The sequence below is a fragment of the Aricia agestis genome, chromosome 2 (assembly GCF_905147365.1).
Source record: "Aricia agestis chromosome 2, ilAriAges1.1, whole genome shotgun sequence".
Classification (NCBI taxonomy): domain Eukaryota; kingdom Metazoa; phylum Arthropoda; class Insecta; order Lepidoptera; family Lycaenidae; genus Aricia; species Aricia agestis.
This window is the reverse complement of record NC_056407.1, coordinates 18,244,483-18,266,209: the sequence shown is the minus strand read 5'-3', so window position 1 is coordinate 18,266,209 and position 21,727 is coordinate 18,244,483. Positions and strand designations below refer to the sequence as shown.

General features: G+C 38.6%; 1 protein-coding gene across 1 annotated transcript; it reads right to left on the bottom strand.

Annotated features, from left to right (window-relative positions):
• Nucleotides 1-42: 42 nt before the first annotated feature.
• Nucleotides 43-21,096, bottom strand: LOC121739588 (kelch-like protein 10). Its single transcript, XM_042132081.1, has 13 exons — nucleotides 20,882-21,096; nucleotides 20,058-20,209; nucleotides 15,795-16,046; nucleotides 14,840-15,104; nucleotides 14,245-14,409; nucleotides 13,776-13,862; nucleotides 11,397-11,543; nucleotides 8,760-8,952; nucleotides 8,259-8,404; nucleotides 7,390-7,607; nucleotides 2,824-2,998; nucleotides 562-679; nucleotides 43-299 (listed from the first exon to the last, which is right to left on the bottom strand). The coding sequence occupies exons 1-12, from the start codon at nucleotides 20,900-20,902 to the stop codon at nucleotides 569-571; spliced, it is 1,932 nt and encodes a 643-aa protein (XP_041988015.1). The 5' UTR covers nucleotides 20,903-21,096; the 3' UTR covers nucleotides 43-299; nucleotides 562-568.
• Between the last annotated feature and the right edge of the window lie 631 nt (nucleotides 21,097-21,727).

Genomic DNA, 21,727 nt, shown 5'->3' with positions numbered 1-21,727 from the left:
TAATAGTACAATATAGTTATATATAAATTATAAACTTAAAATAAAAAAATGACAATGTTCAGTGTAACATTATATATTTTCCGAAAACTGAAATAATTGCTCAAAAACTAGATTTAAAAATAAGCCAAAGCTCCTAAAATATTTGTAAATACAATATAAATAAACTTTAATTCAAAATACGGAAATTTTATTGCTTACTGTAGTTACCTAATATTTTTATCTTTTATTCAGACTTATTGTAATTTATTTTAACTATTTTATACGCTAAGGTTCCATAAGATGGTTTCATCTCGTCGACCCTAAAAAAAATAAACAAATTGGCAATTAGAAAACTACAATCTCAAAATGGTATCAAAATCTCTCAAAATGGGAGTTAGTTAGCCAAGCCAACCAAGGTTTATTTGTGGTCTTGTACGTCCAGGGGACTGTAGGAAATTGACATGTTTTGCGCCGATAGAGATAGATACTGCCGACAACAGACCTATCTTTCGTAAGATTAAACTATTTACAGAGATTTATCAGGGTATGAATGTGGGTAATGGGTATTGTAGTGTTATTTACCTGTTTCCTAATCCTGCTCCATGTGTTCTGGCGGCGGCAACGGTGGCGGCGGTGGCGGTTGGTTCTCCAGCAGACCCAGCTGCTGCAGTACATCCTCGTTGTCCTCCAGCAGGTGGATCTGATACACGGTTGCTCGTTACACGATTATACAATATGGTGTCGCCCTCGTTAATGTTACTCGTAAAAGCGCCATTTAGGGTTCAGCTACTATTTGATGTTTTAAAGGTTGTATGCTTATTTTAGGTTGGAATTGCTTAACTATTGTTAAGAGGATACACCAGGGGCGAGAGAAATTGAAAATAGGTATTTGAAAATGTATTGCTGTCTCACCAATCTCAAGTCTCCCACCGCAGAGCGCGATAGAGATAACACGACAAAAGTTATAATAAAAGAACAGAAAATCTTCAATTCGTTGTCCGCTGATTCCTTCTCCAAAACTTTACCGATTTAAGTAATTTTTTCATCAAAAACTAAAGCAAGGCTTGAGCTATGTTCCTATGTTTTATTTTTTTTGTATATTCTAGCCAGTTTTGCTTTCTGGGTGTTTGAACACAGAGGAAAATCTGGCCATTTTTTTGGGTTTTTGGACGTTCTTATCTTTTTTAATAATTAAATTATGAAAAAAAAGAAAACATAGGGACATGCTAATAGTGGCCATAGATATTCAGGAAAAAAATCATAACTCTACCGGCATTATCCAGGGAGGAAACAGGGGACAGCGTTTGTATGGAAAAACGGCGGTGTGGAATCCTCTTAAGAATAGTTTTCCTGGGAATATTCTCTTGCTTTCCTTTTGGGAAAGAAAAGAATTACAAAGATTTGTTCTGAAAAGACGAGAATTTCAAGAACGTTCTCGATGATCCGTTGAAACACGATATGAACAACGCGTCACTCACACAACTGTGACGACGCACACTAGTGTCTCGTGGTATCCATTCAGACACCGTGTGCAATTCATAATCATACTTGCTTAGTAATTAATAACATAATTTCGCATTAATCCAACTGACACCCTTACTAATATTATAAATGCGAAAATGTGTCTGTCGGTCTGTTATTTCTTCAGGTCCAAACCGCTGAACCGATTTTGACAAAATGTTGTATTGAGATACTCTTAGTCCCTGGAAAGGACAAAGGATACTTTTTATTCTAGGAAATTTAATTTTACTTATTATTATTTTGCATGCCCAAATACTATAGCTAGAAATAGTGAACCATGTTTAATAATTCAACAACTTTCTGTACTTCTTTCTGCAAATAAATAAATTATTATTATTATTATTATTATTATTAAAAATGGACGGTTCCGGCGTGAAAAACGAATTTTGGCGCAACGGTGCTGTAGAGTGTACACGTTTCTTAAATATTGCAATAATTTGCAGTAATAAGGTCATAAGTTAATATTATCATTTTCCTAATCTATTTACTATCGTAGCTATATATATAGCTACGATATTTAATCTCTGTTTACGAATTACTTAAGGCGCCGAGCTATATCCCTGGGTGGTCTAGCTATTATACTCCTGATGCAGTTCATCGACAACTTATGGAATTGATTATAAAATATAATCTATAATTGTTATTATATCGTCTGTATTCAAAACCAATAACATCTACGCAATCCATTTTTAGTTGCAAGCACAGAGTACTATAATACTGGTTGCAAGCGATTGGAAAGCGGGGCCACTGCGCAGCAAGAGTTAGGTCGTGAACAACTACTATTACAGATGAGTATTGACTTAATATGTGAACGTACTTTTTAGGGTTCCGTACCCAAAGGGTAAAAACGGAACCCTATTACTAAGACTTCGTTGTCTGTCCGTCTGTCTGTCTCCAGGGTGTATCTCAAGAACCGCTATAGCTAGACTTGTGGAATTTTCACAGATTATGTATATCTGTTGCCGCTATTTAAACAACAAATACTGAAAACAAAATAAAATTAATGTTTAAGGGGGGCTCCCATACAACAAACGTGATTTTTTCGGCCTTTTTCGATCTATATCAATAATGGCAAGAGGTAGGCACTTTAATTTTTTAAACATTATTTTGTTATATGTGTACTTTAATATTTAACAATAATATTAGAATAAATAACAATTTAAGGGGGCCCCATACAAAAAACACAATTTTTAGCCTACTTTTGCTCTGTATCGGTACGGAAACCTTCGTGCGCTAGTCTGAATCGCACTTGGTCGATTTTTTATTAATTATTTACTGACAACCACGAATAGATTACATAGCTACATACTACACAGTACATACATCGGGCACGCGGTGCTGCGGGTGTCTCTGCGTCTCAGACAGCAGGATCTTCTGTCTCTTTTCCTCCATGAGCCGCTCCCTGTGCTTGTGTATGTAGTCGTACACGTTGGGCAGGCCCATGATCACACACGCAGACAGCGCCGAACGGTACACGTTCATGTCCGTCGCTTCGTACCTGACAATTATAAAAAATCGGTATAAAACGGCCCAAAATGTCTGATATATACTCAAATTGAAACACTTAAGGATGCTTCAGGTCGCAGCATATTTTGCTTCGTTCGTCCATCACAATTTCAGAGTTTTTATGACAGGTGTTTATATATTCACAATGGCTTTTGATTGGCTAGCGTTAAAAAATTAACCAATCAACAACGCTTATAAAATATTTACTTCTGTGGAAAGCCTCAGAAACCGGGCATAATAATATATTGCATAATATTATGTACTGCTGAAAAGTGACAACTAGATATTAATTGGTTATCATAATAGTATATTATAGTCATGGTGTCGATTTTTAGAATGTTTTATGGCCGCTACGCGCGTGCTACGCGGCTACGTAGCGCTCGTAGCAGGCGCGTAGCGGGCTACGACGAACGCATTGATACACAAGTATTCGCGATTACTACACGATTTTTCGCGACATTCTGCGCCAAGCAATTGGCGCAGAATGTCGCGAAAAATCGAGTAGTCCAATTTTACAAGGTGGCAAAATTTTAAAAACATTCTTATGTTTTTCTTTTTTTTCTTTCTTCTTGACCTAGAAAGTAGAAACTTTGATATCTTTTGGTTCTTTCGGCTAAATTTATACATTCGACATACGGCTTGAGTACCACAAGCCATACTACTGAAACATAGATTTCATCTAAAAGTCAAGAAATGATAATTATGATTTTCATCACCATCGCTTTTACCACTATGACATATTAATGTAACATGTATAATGTATTTCGATTTCGGACTAAGGTCAGTGACCTGTTCAATTGTTATAATGATGATAAGAAAGTGTTACGTAAACAAACCGCGGCTCGAATTCGAAGTAAGAGAAAAACGTTGATATAGTGATTAGTGATGACTTGTGATAGCTTCTACAACAAAAGCGTTGAGTTAGATAGACGAGTCCAAAGGTTCGTAGTTAATAATTGATTAAGAATTTTATAATATTATTATTATTTATTACTTACTTGATAGAAGTTACAAATCGTTAATAATGGAATTTAAGTTCATAACTCTTAAGGCCAGACGAAAAAAGAGTTTCATTTAATATAGGGTTTGTTCATATAAGACGCAATATGATTGTGTATCTTGTGACAGTAATGACACAGGCGAAAATTGTACAACATTTGCTGTCATTAGACTGTCGCAAGATGCAAATTGATTATACGAATCACTCTGACAAGCTATGTAGGCATTATAATAGTTCTAGTAGTGTATGGGTGAATTTCAACAAATGACCATTTTGTTATCATATCGGTGAACTTTTTTATTTATACATATTTTATATACTTTTCAGGTTGTATGTATTCTTTAGGATACAAAATGTTCCCAAATTTAATATCATTAACGTATCGTTTAAGACTAAGGAGAAAATTCAGTTTGAATTCTGGTTTCCACCGATATGATAAACCGGCACCGATTTTTATTTCTGTGCACCGATATGATAAGCTTAACCACCGAAATGACATACTATATTCCAGCGATATGATAATATTATCTTTATAATATTATATTTATGTATTTATTTTGATCAAGAATAGAGTACTTAAAATAAAAGTAAAATATTTTTAAAATGTTTTACAATATTTGAGTGGATTTCAACAACTTGCATTTTTATACAATTTTGGTGGACATTTTTGTTTCCACCAAAATTGGAGATTAGGTGTTTACGGGTAACTGGTACAACAACCACCACCTAGACGAGTTAGCTTATGACAGAATGAAGTGAATGGCGTATTTTTATGCTTTAAGAATTTATTATATTTTGTAAAAATAATGTTTTACACACCCTCTTACCCACCAAAATTGGAATTTGCGAGAAAAATAATCATTAAAAGAAGCTACGTGCACTAAAGTTACATCACATTAACTTAACTATAAACAAACCAAATCTCTACCGATATTCAAAATAACAATATGATATTATTGCCATAAGTAGGATAATTTAAATACACCAAAATTGCATAAAATCGGGGGTTTTGTGTTAAAACGGTTTTCTTTCATTTCTGGCTGGAAACTGGTACGACCCAGCCCACAGCCACGTTCTAAACAGGTTAGCGTGCGGCTGAATGAAGCAAATGGCGTATTTTTTATGCTTAAGGGATCAATGGTATTTTTTAGAAACAACGTTTTGTAAATCCCACCAAAATTTAAAAACTCTCCGCGACAGACCTAAGCTGTGTCATAAAAGCTCAACTACAGAAGTTAGCACAGTAAAATTGATATAATATTATGAAGAGTCAACTATATAAAATGACTACATAAAAATAAAATTCTAATCCAGTATCAAGTTTTCTGTTAATCGGTCTAGATATTGAGTAAAATAGTTCGGCGACAAGCCACCAAAATTGGAAATCGCCTATTTATGTTTATTTTATTGGAAAATAATAATTATTTTTAAAAAATAAAGATAGGCCCAAATTATAAGCGTTATGTTTTAATTTTTAAAATCAAAAATGAAAACGATATATTGAAAAAATAAGATAGTTTTCAGCATTGCCGCGCAAAAAAGCGGTTTGGGAAATCCAGTTATTTGATGTAGGGATATAGAATAAAAAATAATAAAATTTATCATCGTTGTCTTTATTAAAATGAACTAGATGTGAAAAGAAAAATAAAGTAAAAACTTTAAATAACCCATACATCCTTACATCCATTCGTTTTTACTATCATACGCATTTGTAATTTCTTTATAGATATACTTAACGAAATGCCACTAGATCAACCGATATGATAAAACAATTCACCGATATGGTAAAATTATCAACCGATATGATAACGCAATCCACCGATGTGACAAAACTGTGCGTTGGTCATGATTCCAAACACCGAGATTAGATTTAAGACACCGATTCGTTTTTTCTTATAATTTCGGTGTAAATTATCATATCGGTGGTTAAAATGACCACCGATTACACCGATATGAGAGCAGCGACGTGAGAAAAAACGCACTTTTTAGGAAATTATAAAAAATGTATTATATCTAAGATAAATTTGGTTACAGATAATGAAGCTTAATCACTTAATACATTCATTAGAACCAAACAACAATTTTAAAACTATTAATTACTTAAAAAAAATTCAATCACCGATATTATAAAATAATTGCCCGAGAGCATTTTAATGGCATACTTATATTGTTGGCACGAATATGCAGCGGTTTGATGCAAATCTGTCTTGACTGCGTGGAAGCACACACTAACAAGGAAATTAAAATTGGGGTGGTGAGACTGTCCGACTCGTCGATGAAAAGTAATGCTCAAATTTCTTTTATCCAGCGATATGAGGAAAATTCTCAGGACAAGTAGATTTGTGCCTCTAAGGGCGGATTCGACCAAACGAGGGTAAAATTTTACTCGAGTATAACTGTTTCCTAATCTAAGGGTAAGCTGGTTTTGCATTTTTTCAACTTGTATTCCAAGAATAAGGTTATTACACGGGAGTAAATATTTACACGGGCTATTTTGGTGGAGTAAATATTAAACTGAGAATAGTTGCACAACAGGGTGTCAACTGTCACGGTCGGTGTCATTGTGAACTATAATTAACATTTTATTTCATACTCTTTGAGTAACTTGGTAAAACGCAAACGAAGATATCCTGGAGTAAATTGAAGGAGTAAAATTATTCTCAGTATAGTCACACTAGTGTAACATTAAGTTTGGTCGAATCGGGCCTAAGTAACTCTAATCGTTAATTATATAATAAAATATGTTATATAATAATAGATTAACTAATGTTCTAGAAAATAATATAAGATGAACCCTTAAATTATTCATATTTTCTAGTATGTAAGCGTTTTTGTTTGTAAAAAAAAGTAGAGGGTCAGCACCGATTTGATAAAAATAGATCTTTAAGTTATTTATTTCTACCTTTGTAATAGTCCTAGGCATATTATATTTTTGCCACAATCCTATAGCTAGTAGCTACCCATTGAATAGTAAAACAAATAATTTACAAAAATATTCCCTTTTTTAGCAGTAATTTCAACGAAGACAAAAAAAAAAGCCGTTTGGGAAATTCACCCGTATAGAGCCTCTCTGTATATTATATTGTATTATCTATGGTAGGGCATATCTGTGTTCATTGTCCATCGTAAAAGGGGTGACAGACGTGCGAGTACGTACGCAGCTGTGTGTCAGCAAAAAGCCGCGAGCCGTAAGCCTGGGAACATGGTAATCCAGTGTGCTGTGAGAGTGATTCTCGTGTGTCACCGACGTCAAGCTGAGTAAGTTCGCGAACTTAAAACCCGCGTGCTTTAAGTTCGTACGTCTATCAGGCCTCTTAATTATTAACACAAAAGTTCTATCGGAAAAAAATCTAAACGACCTAATTTTTGAGACATATACGTACCACTCATTAGTCTTATCGTCGTAGCATTCCACGTGATAGATGGTGGTGACGCCATTGAAACCTCCTATTGCGAAGATCATGTCATCTATCACTTCTATGGCGAAGTTGGATCGCGGGTTGTACATGTCGGGCACCGTGCTCCAGGTGTTGGTGCAGGGGTCGTACACCTCGCCGCTGCACATGCGGGAGATGCCGTTGAAGCCGCCGATCACATACACCTGGGGAAAGGTTGGGTACACCTGGATGAATGCTAATTTTGAAACTAGAACTGCAAATATGAGCAAGTATTGGCCCAATACAAAAAGCTCACATTACAATTGAGCTTATTACGTAATTTGATTACAATGATACATCATGGCGCGTCGAAGAATTTTTAAACTAAACGTTTTTTTCTACACAAAAAGATACACGTCATATTGAATTGACAGATTTGCATCAAGAGGTGTTTGTGTACATATGCTCCAACTTGAATGACTTCTTATGTCTCATCGAACGGACGAGAAAAGAATCGCCTCAAGATTGAAGTCAAGTCAAAGTGTTCTTTAAAGAAGACAGAGTTGCATATAATGCTGGTGGCACCATGATCAGCCATTACAAACAAAACAAACATAAACAATATTTAAAAACTACCAAATAAATTATCTACTACTTTACCACAGATTACTAAAGGCCTGTCTCACCACTTCCTGATAAGTGACGAATAGGCTATCCACCAATTAACTTGACAGATCAAGTATGGAGATTCTGTCAAAAAAGTTGTGAATAGCCTATTCGGCATTTTATTAGGCAGTGGTAAAACAGGCCCTTAATATAGTTACCAATATAGACTTTACCGTAGATAACTAACTACTGACTTACGTTAACTTTACCTTATTATGGTACGCTATGCACGAGACGCCAGAGCGGCGCGAGCGCATGGGCGGCAGGTTGGTCCATTGGTTGGCATCGGGATCGTACACCTCCACCGTGTTCATGCACTCCTGACCGTTGAACCCACCGGTTATGTAGATCTTGTCTGACAACATTCCCCGCGTTCCATTAATTAAGCGTTAAAAACGATCAAAACGCTCAAAATGCCTCCTAGTTTGAGCGTTTTGACCGTTTTTAACGCTTAATGGAACGCGGGGATAGAGAGTAATTTAGCTTTTTCGGAATCTAATTATGGAATTTGGAAAACGTAAACAAATATCAGTTAGCACTAAACTGATAAAGAATAGTAGTAGAAAAGTAACTCAGTTTTTACGCGCTGCTGGTAAAAGAGAACTGTCAAAAATGGCGTTTTGATATGATGGTGGCGTTAATAGTTCCTTTTCTCGACACGTTCGTTTAAAGCCTTGTCGCACTATACTTAATAATAATTCGGAACTCACTGTCCAGCGCGGCGGCGCTGGCGTCAGACCGCTGCGCGTTCATGGGCGCGACGAGCGACCACTGGTTGGTGCGGTGGTTGTAGCGCTCGGCGGTGTTCTGGCGGTGGTGGCCGTCGTAGCCGCCCATCGCGTACACCACCTCGCCCAGCACAGCCACCGACACGTAGCAGCGACGCGCGTTCATGGGCGCCACCTGCACAGGGGCCCAATTCTTTTACTAGGCTAGTCGGTAATCCGTACGCTGCCGATTCAGCGGACGTACTGTGAAAAAATTATCCGTTTAATGTAAGACGTCCGTTGCGTACGATACCGACCTGTGGACGGTTACCTTTAGGCGGTACGTCACAATTGGGGGCCTACCACCACCTCTACTAAGCGACACCGTTTGACAGATAAGCAATATTACTTTAACGTCAAGCTAGCGATCTTAAAAAAGTTGATATTTCACAGCGGATTTAACAATGTTTTGCATTTTTACTGTTTCTAGTAAGATTATATTAATTAAAAAGTGAGTACGGTAATTTATTGTAATCTTACAACAAAGTGTTCTGGAAACATGATAGTTTTAGGAAAGGTCGTGGTAGGCCCTATGCAAGCGTTATAAACTGTCGACGGCTGCCGTCGGCTGCGGCGCCGATACGTGCCGCTGACACGTGCCGTTCGTCTCCGCCCCGCGGCCCGCGGCCGCCAGCGGCCACGGGCGGTCGTAGATTTTTCAAGCGATATTATGTATTATATTAATGAAGATAAAGTTTAAAATCATATGACTGAAAGTGCTCGCCTCGCCTCTGCCATTCCGGTATAGCGTGGCCCTTAAACGTCCAAACAATTTCGACATCTAGCTTCGCTGATAAAACTGAATGGTGAATGCAATATTATCCCACAGACAGAGAGTGGTAATAATAAATAATAATAATAAATATACTTTATTGTGCACACGTTAAGAAGAAAATTACAACATTTATTAACTAATACAGTGTACTACAATGGCGGCCTTATTACTAATTAGTAATTTCTTCCAGGCAACCACAGGTAAAGGACTAAATATTATTGAATTATTATTATGAGTGTGCAATATTATAGTAGATAAGATGACATTATTTTTAATGATACATACACAAATACATACATACCAACATTAATATAATACACTTATAAATAGGTAATAACATAAAAAGTAAGTACAGAAACAAATTTAGAGGTTGGAACTTATAACTAACAATAATAACTTGATGATCAATTTTGAATATTAATTATAATAGCATGAATGTCAATTTATATAGGATGGGTATTATCACTAATAGAAAGAAAATGTTATTTTACCAGCATCTTAAACCGATAATGTGTAGCGGTCATTCTTATATGGGTTGGTAGTGAATTCCACAGCCTTAATCCCGTAGCAGCAAAAGAAGAGTTATAGTATTTAGTTTGTTGCACAGGCACGTCTAAAAGGCGATTTGAAGCAGAACGTAACTCTTTCTCTGCTTGTCGAAACGAAAAGTTATCCCTTAAATAAGACGGCAGATACGGATCATGTATGATGGAGAACACAAGTGACAGAATGCTGCGAGCATCACGTCGAAGACGAATTGGCAGCCACTTGAGTTTCCTACGGTATTCGGATACATGATCGAACTTCCTAAGGCCGAAAATAAATCTTATGGCAAGATTTTGAAGCCGCTCTAGTTTGTTGAACTGTTCCTCAGTCAGGTTGACAAAACAAGTATCTGCATAATCGAGAATAGATAAGATCAGAGACTCTGCTATCCTTATTTTGGTCGGTATGGGAAGAACGTAGCGCAGTCGGGAAATGGAGTACCAAGTAGCAAACACTTTTCTGCTAATTTCTTTAATTGGTTGTCCCCAGGACAGGGTTTCGTCAAGGTAAACCCCCAAATACTTTACAGTCTGACTGAAAGGGTACAATTGTACCATCAACGACCACCGATGGTAGGCTACCCCTGTCAACTCTAGAAATCAGGCCAGGACTACCAATAACTATCAGCTGTGTCTTGGTTGGATTGATATGAAGACCGTAGCGCATCGCCCAATTGCAAATGACATCAATATATCTATTCAAATTATTCAAGGTGGCATATAGGTTATTTAAAGTCGTCTGAGAGTAGATCTGTAAGTCGTCAGCATAAAGGTGGAAAGATGACAGAATATTTTGAGTGATGTTATTAATAAAAAGGGCAAATAACAAAGGGGATAAGACACCACCTTGCGGAACACCGGTCGAGATAACAGTCCAATCAGAACAAGATTTGCCCAACTTTACTCTCTGGCGGCGTCCCACAAGATAGCTTCGGAACAAATTAATAACCGATGGTGATAAATTTAGAGACTTCAAGATCCCAAACAATACATCGTGGTCGACAGTATTAAATGCACTGCTAAAGTCGAATAAAGCTAGTACCATGAGTAACTTTTTATCCAAGCCAAGTCGTATATCGTCAGTAGTGTTACTGTGTTCAAAGTCAAACGTACTGCGTTCACATTCTGCCTTCGAGCGGTCAGTCACTCAGGAGTAAGGAGGAACTCTGGCGCGGCCAGAACATAAAGAACGAAAACTGACCGCTTGAACTTTGACCGACCACTCTCTACCAGATAGGTCCCTTAGGGTTCTGTAGGTACCTCCCGCCACGTCTTAGTAACGGCGTCGAAGCAGCGGCATGAGTTGAAGTAGTCCATGCCGTCGAAGCCGCCGATGACGTAGATGCAGTAGCCCAGCACCGCCGTGCCGTGGTACGCGCGCGGACCGGCCGGGTCCACCTCCTCTACCTGGCGACAGTATTAGATCCAGCTTAATAACATCCTATCGAACTACAACGTTGTTGTACTATCTTACTTACTAGTTTTTGGTTCAATAAATATATAAAAAGCCAGTACAAAAGCATTTTGGGGATATGTGTAGCTACTCCAAAGGAAGATCTTACGACCTAGCGAGGTGGTATGCTCGGTCAAGCCGGAGCCCACGTCGTCACTGATTTCAGCTGCTGTCGTATATATATATAATGTCAGTAATCAGAAAACAACCACACTCATGACTTATATATATATATATATATATATATATATATATATATATATATATATATATATATATATATATATATATATATATATATATAAGTCATGAGTGTGGTTGTTTTCTGATTACTTAATTTTAGATGAAGTCTTTAGAAGTCTTATGAAGAATAGTTATTTTTATGATTCTTAAATGTTAGAGGAAGTCCTGAGTAGTCATGAGTCTAGTTATTTTCTGATTGTTTGAAGTGTTGATTCTTCACGATTATGTTGCTTTAAAAATTATTGTAAAATTCAGTGATCATTGTAAAATTCTTAGTTAAATTTAATTTAGTTTGTCATATTTTTACTAGCTCTAAATATCTTGGTTTGAATTAAATTGTAATTATTTGATTAATGACCAATCAGAGCAGAGGGCGTGTGCGCCTTGAGTGGGGTCGAGGCGCCATCTTTACTTTAGAGTGATTGACAGTCTGGGGGGCACATTCGAGTGTGAGCAGTCGATCGAGTTGGATCGTGGCTAGTTCTGGTGTTGTGCTAACTAAAGTAAGATCGGTGCCCCGAACTCACTGCTCGTTTTGGAATTTGTGTTATGATTATAGAATTCTAGTAAATTGTGTGAAAGCGTTATAATAGAGTTTATAATAAATTTGTGAGAGAGAGAGAGACAGACAGAGAAACACGTGCACGCTGCACGGATTTTAACTATAGCAAAAAGTGTCGTTACAACTTTTGGTTTTAATTTTTTCCGTCTAACCCCCTTTCGCAACGCGCGATAAGGAACTTAGTTGTTATAAAAATAATAGTAAACAAGAGGGAAAAATGTTTGTAAATATATTGTTAACCGACTTCCAAAAAGGAGGAGGTAATAGGTTCGCCTGTTTATATGTTTTCCTAATTTAAATACAACACCCATCTAAGTAATATGATTGATAACCAAAAAAAGCAAGCGAATCTCTGCGCCACACGTATTTGTTATACACGTTGATAAATAAAAAAAATATTTACTTTTAGCTGATAAAATCTGTAACAAAAAGTGCCACAACATCGTTATAGTCCAGTTATCACGTGACCCCGGGCTATCGGCCAGCAGTGGCAAGACGGTGGTGCAGCGATAACGCAGAGCAAAACACTCCTCTCCCGACAATAGCACGGCGCTCGATAGTGTCAATATCAAGGATATGTAAGGTCGTTTGGAGATTTTTTGACTTTGTATAGGGTAGGTGCAAATGAGCTACTGACGAACTCGATGCGCTACGGCTTCACAATTTTCTCACCATCTTACTTATTAAAATATCATTAGGACGCGTTCAGACGTGCCCGTTTTTTTGCGCGTTGTCGCGTGTTTTTCCAAACGCTATGCAGCAGAAAACGCGCACGTCTGGACGCGCCGTAAATAGATATAAATAATAGATATACGCTGCGTAAATATATTATGTTTATCAGTAAGAGTTATGACATGTAGCGTTATTATGATCATTTGATAAATGATCAAATTTGTATAAAAAAAAGAAAGACCACATAAGCTGCAAATTCCAAAAAAAACTTTTAGATAACGTAATATTTTATTGCATGATGGATCATAAGAGACAATAATCATTATTGCGACCGGTCGCGGTCGCCGGTAGCCGGTTTGCGCTAAGACAAAGGTCACCTTAACAATAATGTTTAAACAATCTCTATCTCAGTGTCTTTCATTAACTAATTAACTAGCTAAAAGCCGAGCTTTGTGAGGGCTCGCGTCGTTTTTCTGCGTGGTAATAAATAATAATCTTTAAGGTAGTTTTTTTATATATTTTAATAGTAACCAAACCTTGACTGATTAAAGATAACACATCTACCTACAAATAAATAAAAATTACTTAGCAAAAGTTTTTCCGTAAAGTGTACCACAAAAGTGCTCAGGTTGTGGGATATACTAGGGCTCGCTTTGCTCGCCCTGATGAGTGACGACGGAATAGGATATGAAAGATAAATGATAGTCACTTTGATCCAGCGGTCGGCGCGAGTGTCGTAGGTCTCTATGAAAGCCGTCGGGGACCCTCCGCTCCAACCTCCGATAGCAAACAGCACCTGGAACATCATTAATGTTCTTTAAAAAACTTAAAATGTTATGTGACGTCGAAATCGTAGGATCTATGTAACACTAAAGAAATCGAGCCTATTGAGCAAAGTTGGCATACCTGAATAGCATCACACTACTTTAATAGAAATATTTGCATTGAATAGGCTCTAAAGCTACTTAACCAATGATGAAATACATAATATAGTAAGCCATGCGGAAAGACGTATCTCTTAGCCTATTTTAGGCGGAAAAATTGACGGTGTCTGAGGATTATTTTTTCTGCGCATAAAGCATCTAATTATGTGGAATCACGTGTACACCTTGTACACGTGATTCCACCTCAGCTGAGCCCAGCCGCGTTACGAGGAAATGGTTTCAATTCAAAGACACCTCATGCGGAACCCGCGGTCGTGCGATCTCCGGCGTGGCAACCTCGCCGTCGCGCTGCGCGATCATCTCCAGGTCGTACAGGAACTTCAGCGTCTCGATGATGATCGGCCGCGAGCTCTCGTTGCCCGTCACGTACGGATGATCCTTCACGTTCTCTAAAAAGAACTTAAACGCGAATATTTACACTGGCATTGCATGGTGTTCTAGCGAGATCGCGCAGTACGACTACTTTCTGAATGGCTTCCATGGAATTTAATAGTTGTACAGTAGGCTGCGTTTCCACCGAAGATGAGTTACGACCTACGCTGCATTGCGAGGAACGAGTTTTTTTAGCTCCAATCAAATTGCTGCGCTGAGTAAGATCAGGAGAATGTAGCGATTCTATTGGTTCTCTAAAACACTTTTCTCGTAACGCACTAGGCAGCTTGTCCCAGCTGATTTGAAATCGCACCCTCACTTTCTAATTACTGCCAGAAATACGTAGTCGTTTAAAATTTTTTTATGTTTACGTTTTGAATCAATTGAATCTGAACAGAGTATACCCCGGTGATATTCAGAAAGTAGTTGTACTGTACAAGGTCGTAGTGATTCATACTTGCGTGTCGAGCAGGCCGAGGCGTATGCTGCCCATCAGCTGTACAGTGTGCAGCCACCGCTTGTCAGGCTCGTAGTTGACCCAGCGCAGCACTGCCTCCCACACCGCCTCCTCGCTCTTGACGTTCAGCTCGTCTTCTAGCAGGATGCTGTTGAGCTCCTCCAGCGGCAGATGGAGGAACTCCTCGCTATGAGTGGCGACGGTGATGAAGTAGCGCAGTAAATACCTCCTCGCGTCAGCCTCCAGTTTGTAGCAAAACACTCGCCTACAATTCATTCGCTTACATACAGACGATCATTAGGTACTGTTTTATGAAAGGTTTGTACCTGTTACTTGGAAAAATGGCAAGGACAATCTTACGAATGCAGCTTTGTAGCGAGACCTTTATTATTTATTTGTAATACGACATATTGGAAAGCATTAAGGCATCCATTACACGGTAGGTTTTGCTGTCAGTTCTACCACAGTCATGGCTGTAACTGATGGATAACCTACCGTGTAAGAGCGAGTTGCATGAAGTTGATCGATGAAAATCTGGATATTTTGATTTTTGCTTCATGCAACCATTAGTCTCGAATTTTGAGTGAGTGTTGTCACATCTGACAAAATAGGAAAAAAATTAGAAATGTATACCTTTGAAAATTTTGACTTTGACTGACATAAAACTGAAGAGAATTGAGTGACCGTCTAAAACCATTCGTCAGTCCATTGGACAAACATAATTCATGATTGACGTAATTGACTGTCGCTTGCATGAGCGTGTAATGGATGCCTTAGCGAATAATATACTTGAAGACTTTAGGGACTCCAATGTGATTCCGTTTATAGCATTGTGGCTATATAATACTACTTCTGCTTATTTACTATGGTATGCTAATATATGGCATGCAATATTATAGCGCCATAGTATTTGACATTTTTTGTAAAACGGAAACATATTTCAAGCGCAGTGAACCTGGCAAACATCATAATGCCCAAACAGTTGTGGGCGTTCAGGGACTCGGTGAGGTAGTCACAGCAGGTCTGCAGCACACCGAGGAAGGCGAGGTAGTCGGCGGTGACGAGCAGCTCGTGGACGTTAGCGGCGGTGACGTCGATGCGGCGAAGGTACGCGTACTCGATCAGCAGCAGCAGGATCTCCGACCGGACGCCAGATATGAGCACGTCGCTTTGCTCGCGCGAGTGGAGTGTTGTGGTGAACAGTGCCCTATAATATTGTGGGTATCAGTTGCTGATGTTTTGCCAGTCGCTCGAAAAACCTGCCTTTGCTCTCGTAAGCCTGTGGGGCAGACGTGATCACCACCACCCACGACCACGTCTGTTACTAGGGTCAAAGAAGGTATAGGTCTATAATATCGAAAAACTGTTCCATAGGCAGAAAGCGGATCGTAATTTGGTCGGGCTATGTTAAGGCCCATAGGCACGGCTAACATAATACAGATTGTAACAAAACAAAGTCAAAGTTGAAAAAAGTTACTCTTTGAGCGTTGCTTCTTTCACAATGAACTCTATACGGGTGTTCATACACACCCTAAAGTACTATCGGTTATCACATTGTTTTGTTTTATGTTGTATACTAGCTGTTGCCCGCGACTTTGTCCGCGTGGACTTTAGTTTATAGTTGTTCCCGTACATCGCTTGAATCATTTACGCGCAAATCAGAAAAGTATATTGTGTGGGAACCGCACATTTTTTCGGGACAATGACATTCCTTGTCCCAGATTCAAATTAGTATCTCTAATCTCCATGCCAAATTTTATCAAAATAGATTAAATAGTTTAGGCCAGGGCTTCCCTAACTGTTCAACACTGTCCCAAGGGCGTCACATGTCAACACAACCAAATCGAGTAAACGCCTCACCCATTATGTCTTTCATACACCCCGGGCAGTCTATATCCCCGGTTTCAGAAGCTATGCTCAGAAAAGCAAGCGCATCCTTCACTTTTATGCTTGTGTTTTGATTTGGTCATTATTTCCTAATAAAAATATAAATGTCCAAATAGTGTTTTATGATAACCTATGTTGGGTAGGCTAGTTCTAAAATTAGAAAGTATTCTTGGGGGTTGGGTTGAGAGGCGTCGTAAAGAAATGGCAAAGTCCCAAGGGCGTCACAGTACAAACCAGGAAGCCCTGGTTTGGGTGATAATCATAAAAGTTTATTGTACGGGAACCGTACATTACGAGACAAAATTAGTATTCCTTGTCCTTTCCCAAGACTCAAAGTATCTCCATACCAAATTCCATCAAAATAGATTCAATAGTTTACGAGCAAATCATAAAAATATATTGTGCAGTAACCGTACATTTTTCCGGGACAAAATGTATCCTTTGTTCTTTTTCGGGACTCAAAGTATCTTTATACCAAATTTCAGCAAAATTGGTCCAGCCGTTTACGCGTGATGTCGTGACCACGCGAAATATAACGTTCCGCATAGCTTCGCCCGCGTAAACGAGATATTTCACAGAAAAATTAGTCCACAAAAAATAGTCTATTATTCTTCACGTGGTCTACTTCTTACCTGTGCCAAATAACAGAAACATTGCTCCAGTTGTTCGTGAGATAAGCCCTTTCAAATAATTTCCCCCGTTTTTTCCACACTTTTCTCTATTTCTTCGCTCTTATTAGTCTTAGCGTGATAAAATATAGCCTATAGCCTTTCTCAATAAATGGGCTATCTAACACTGAAAGAATTTTTCAAATTGGGCCAGTAGTTCCTGAGATTAGCGCGTTCAAATAAGCCCATTCAAATAATTTCCCCCGTTTTTTCTACACTTTCCTCTATTTCTTCGCTTTTATTAGTTTTATCGTGATAAAATATAGCTTATAGCCTTTGTCGATAAATGGGCTATCTAACACTTAATTTTTTTTTTAATTGGACCAGTAGTTCCTGAGATTAGTGCGTTCAAATAAGCCCTTTCAAATAAATTCCCCCCGTTTTTTCCACACTTTCCTCTATTTCTTCGCTCTTATTAATCTTAGCGTGATAAAATATAGCGTACCTATAGCCTTTCTCGATAAATGGACTATCTAACACTAAAAGAATTTTTCAAATCGGACCAGTAGTTCCTGAGATTAGCGCGTTCAACAAACAAACAAACTAACAAACTTTTCCGCTTTATAATATTAAGTATAGATTTGGGAATGTCAGGATTATGTTGTGCTGTTAGACTTTTCTAGATAGTACCATAGCTATTACTAAATAGTAATTATTATAACAGCTTCATAGTGAGAAAAGTCAAAAAAAATCCACACAGTAACATGTAAGTTGTGAAGGTGAAAATAAAGACATTTCCTATTTGTAATGGAATAATCAAACGCAATTACTTTTAACCTGCATTATTATAGGTCAAAGTCAAAACTATCGTGACCTAGCTACTTTTCACTTCCTAGTTTAGATATCTAGACTATTCTAGACCTTAAAACTTTACAGTTCTACTTAAAAATAAAGTAGTTACAAGTCGTGCACATTTTTAAGATAGGTTATCAAAACTGGAGGGGGCAATCATATATTACGGGATATAAAAAGTGGGCATCTACCATTTGCTCGCTCCACCAACATCTTTTAATCAACCGATGTGTCTTCCACATTTATTTACTAGAGCGATTTTTTAACTATTTAAAAGGTACTTAACTAGTTTACCGCAAGTAACTTACTGGTTTTTGACCGACTTCCAAAAAGGAGGAGTATATTAATTTTATGTTCTTTACATAATTCAAGTTAGCGATCATTGCTAAAGCCTAAATATGATCTGATTTTACTGGATTTAGTGATTTAAGCTTAGGCCAAACCTACACGACCAAAGCGACTGCGAAGCGGTAACGTCTACCGCGCGGCGGACGCTGCCCATGTAATCTGATGGCGCCGTGCACACCTACGCGACCGCGACGCGAAATGTTCGCGTCGGCAAAGCGAAACATGCGCGTCAAGTTGTCAGACGCGTGTTTTGAAGTGTACATTGGTACATAACTAGACTTCTTTTTTAAAACCTTTTTTATATTATTTTGTACAACTTTTTAGTTTATGATTTTTTGATTTGTTTACGTTTTGATAGATTGTGTCATGATGTTAAGGCACCTACCACATGTGCATGCTTGAACACAGTTTTGCTAGCTACCACATGCATGCGCAAGCCACATTCTTGCCGAGATCTTCGGCGTATAAACAATGTTTTTCAATGAAGAACTATTTCTTCTGCTTTAATTTTTCCAGTGTTTGCTAGTGACAAAAATGATAATGCATATTTTTTTTTTCATATGCGTATTTTTTTTTATTCCTGTCAGAATAATCTTTCAATTTGATCTTCCACAGAGCGAGCAGAGATTTTTATAATTCAATGAATTCAGTTGCAAACTGACGTTTTTAATATGTACGTAAATCTGCCATTTTATAGCAGCGTGCGCGCATTTTAACACCATATTTTGACTGTTTACTAGGAACCACATAATACCAGGCACTGTGGTGTACGTCACGGTGATACGCCTGAGTGGTGTCCTTTTTGGCCGTAGACATGACAATGCACTACTTGTACCGTTCTTCATGATATTATTATGCTATTATTTTTGTAATTATTTTTCTTTTATTTTTCTCTATGTATTGTAATGTGTTTTGTCTTATGGTAGTGTAATGTGATGTCTTATGTTAAATAAACGTTATTATTATTATTATTATTATTACTGACAAAGAGCGGCTTGAACACTGAACTTCCAACCACACGCGCAGACAAGCAAGTTTAAAAAACAACCAGACAAACTTTGGGGCTTGCGCGTACTACAGTTTTACCAACTACACGCACAACGTTCAGTGTTCAATGCCGGCATGCGCAAGCAAATCTATAGTCAAGCATGCACGTGTGGTAGGCGCCTAAATTAATTCAACTTGACCATTGTGGACTTGTTTTATTCCTCTGCACCTTCCAAATCAAAAGCAAGCTTAGGATCTCGCAACCCTCATGTCCGTCCGTCCGACGCATCGGACTCTGATATTAAGTATGAGGATGTCATTACAACAACAGTTAGCATACACCAGATTAAGTCGCGCGTCTTCAGTGACTGTTCATTAACAAATGAAGTTTGACGGTTCGCGCCGTAGTCGCGCAGGTGTGCACGGCCAGTTTCGCGTTGCAGACGCTCCCGTCTCGCGTACCGCGTCCCCTGTCACTGACGCGTAGGTTTGTTCTAAGTTTTACCGATGGATAAGAACTAAACTAGGTAACTAACAGGAAGTATGGGCTGCAGGCGGAGAGTATGGCGCGGTGCACGGGGAAGGCGGCGCCGTCATCCGCGCGCACCACCGCGTCGCACAGCAGCCGCGACTCGCGCAGGCGGTGCAGCGCCTGCATCGCCGCCACTGACATGCACCGACCCGCCTTCTGCGATAGTCGGTGAAAAGAGGGAAAGAGAGAGAGTGAGGCATATATAAGAGAGAACGAGAGAATGCTATACGTAAGAGCCTTCGCTAGCTGAGAAGGACGCCCATCGCGGGCGCACAATAATATATGAAGACGCGTCGTTCGCGGCGGGCGTCCGTCTCGTCCACCCCAGCTAGGAGCTCAGTTAGGAGGCCCTAAGAGCAGGCAACATAGACGTTACTGGTAACTCCACTATTCACAAGTAAAAGCGCTTTCACACTACGGCCGATCTAAATCCAGTTTCGGATAACAGATTTCCCTCAGTGATCTGTAAATCTCGGATTCGAATCGGACGTAGTGTAAAAGCGCTCTAAGCCCGGGCGCGCACTAGAGGCCAAACCGCAGCAGCCAGGTCGCGACGGCCATCGAGATAGATATAATATTATACCTTAGTATAAAACCGCCACAGACCACGCGTACGTGGACGCACGGCAGCCAGCGGCCACACCATACTTTCGATGTCCGCCGCGACCTGGCCTCTGCGGCCTGGCTAGTGCGCGCCTGGCCTACCGCCTAAGTTCTAACGCTACTAATGAACGTTCACACTTTTTTGACGAACGGCTCAAAGATTTTACTAATATCTCTGGATAATATAAAGTCCCTTCGAGAGCATATTCTGCAAGTTCTACTCACTGAATTTGAGTCGGTTTCCATTGGAAAAGCTAACGTAAACACATGCTTGATACATACAACGGTTAGGCTCGGATCTAACGCGACAAATATATCGAATCGACACAATCGGGATTTAGCAAAAATATGCAAAAAATAACCGCAAAAAATACTAAAAAAATCTTCTAAATCAAGTCATTTGTTAAAACATTTTAGGTTAGCAAAAAAATAATATGTGACTGTCAAACATGTCAAACCTTTTTCTTCCGGATGACATTGCTCCAAAATGATATTTTCATTTGCCGCCCGAGCTAAAAATCGTCAAAAGATATTTTTTCAGTGCAAACGGCCAGAGATATATGGTACACTTCAAAGTTGCTTCAAAGTGTCCATGGACCTCTGTGGTTCTGCGAGTCCTTGGGTGAAACCATAGACATAATATATACTGTCGTAAAGACCACCTGACAACTCGAAAATGCGTGACCATTTTTGATCTGTCAATGTGTGCGTGTGCTAGTGATGTATATTTTACTATCGATAGTATAGTATTTTGCTATCGATAGTTTAGTCCGTTCGAGTTATTTTACCTGAGTTTCTATAAGAAATAAATAATATGCAACTTTGATAGATTTGTATTTCAAATTAGGTATCATAAATTTTAATTGGCAAAAAAATGTGACGATTGAAAAGTAGATACACATTTTCTTTTGGAATGATTTTTCAATCGTCGGATATGTTATGACATGAGGTTCTTATAGGGGTAAATAATTTACACTTAACACATTATAAAGTTACTTATTTATTACTCAAAAGTACGTAGGCCAAATTACTTTCTAGATTGACATGATCAACACATAATCTTATTTAAAA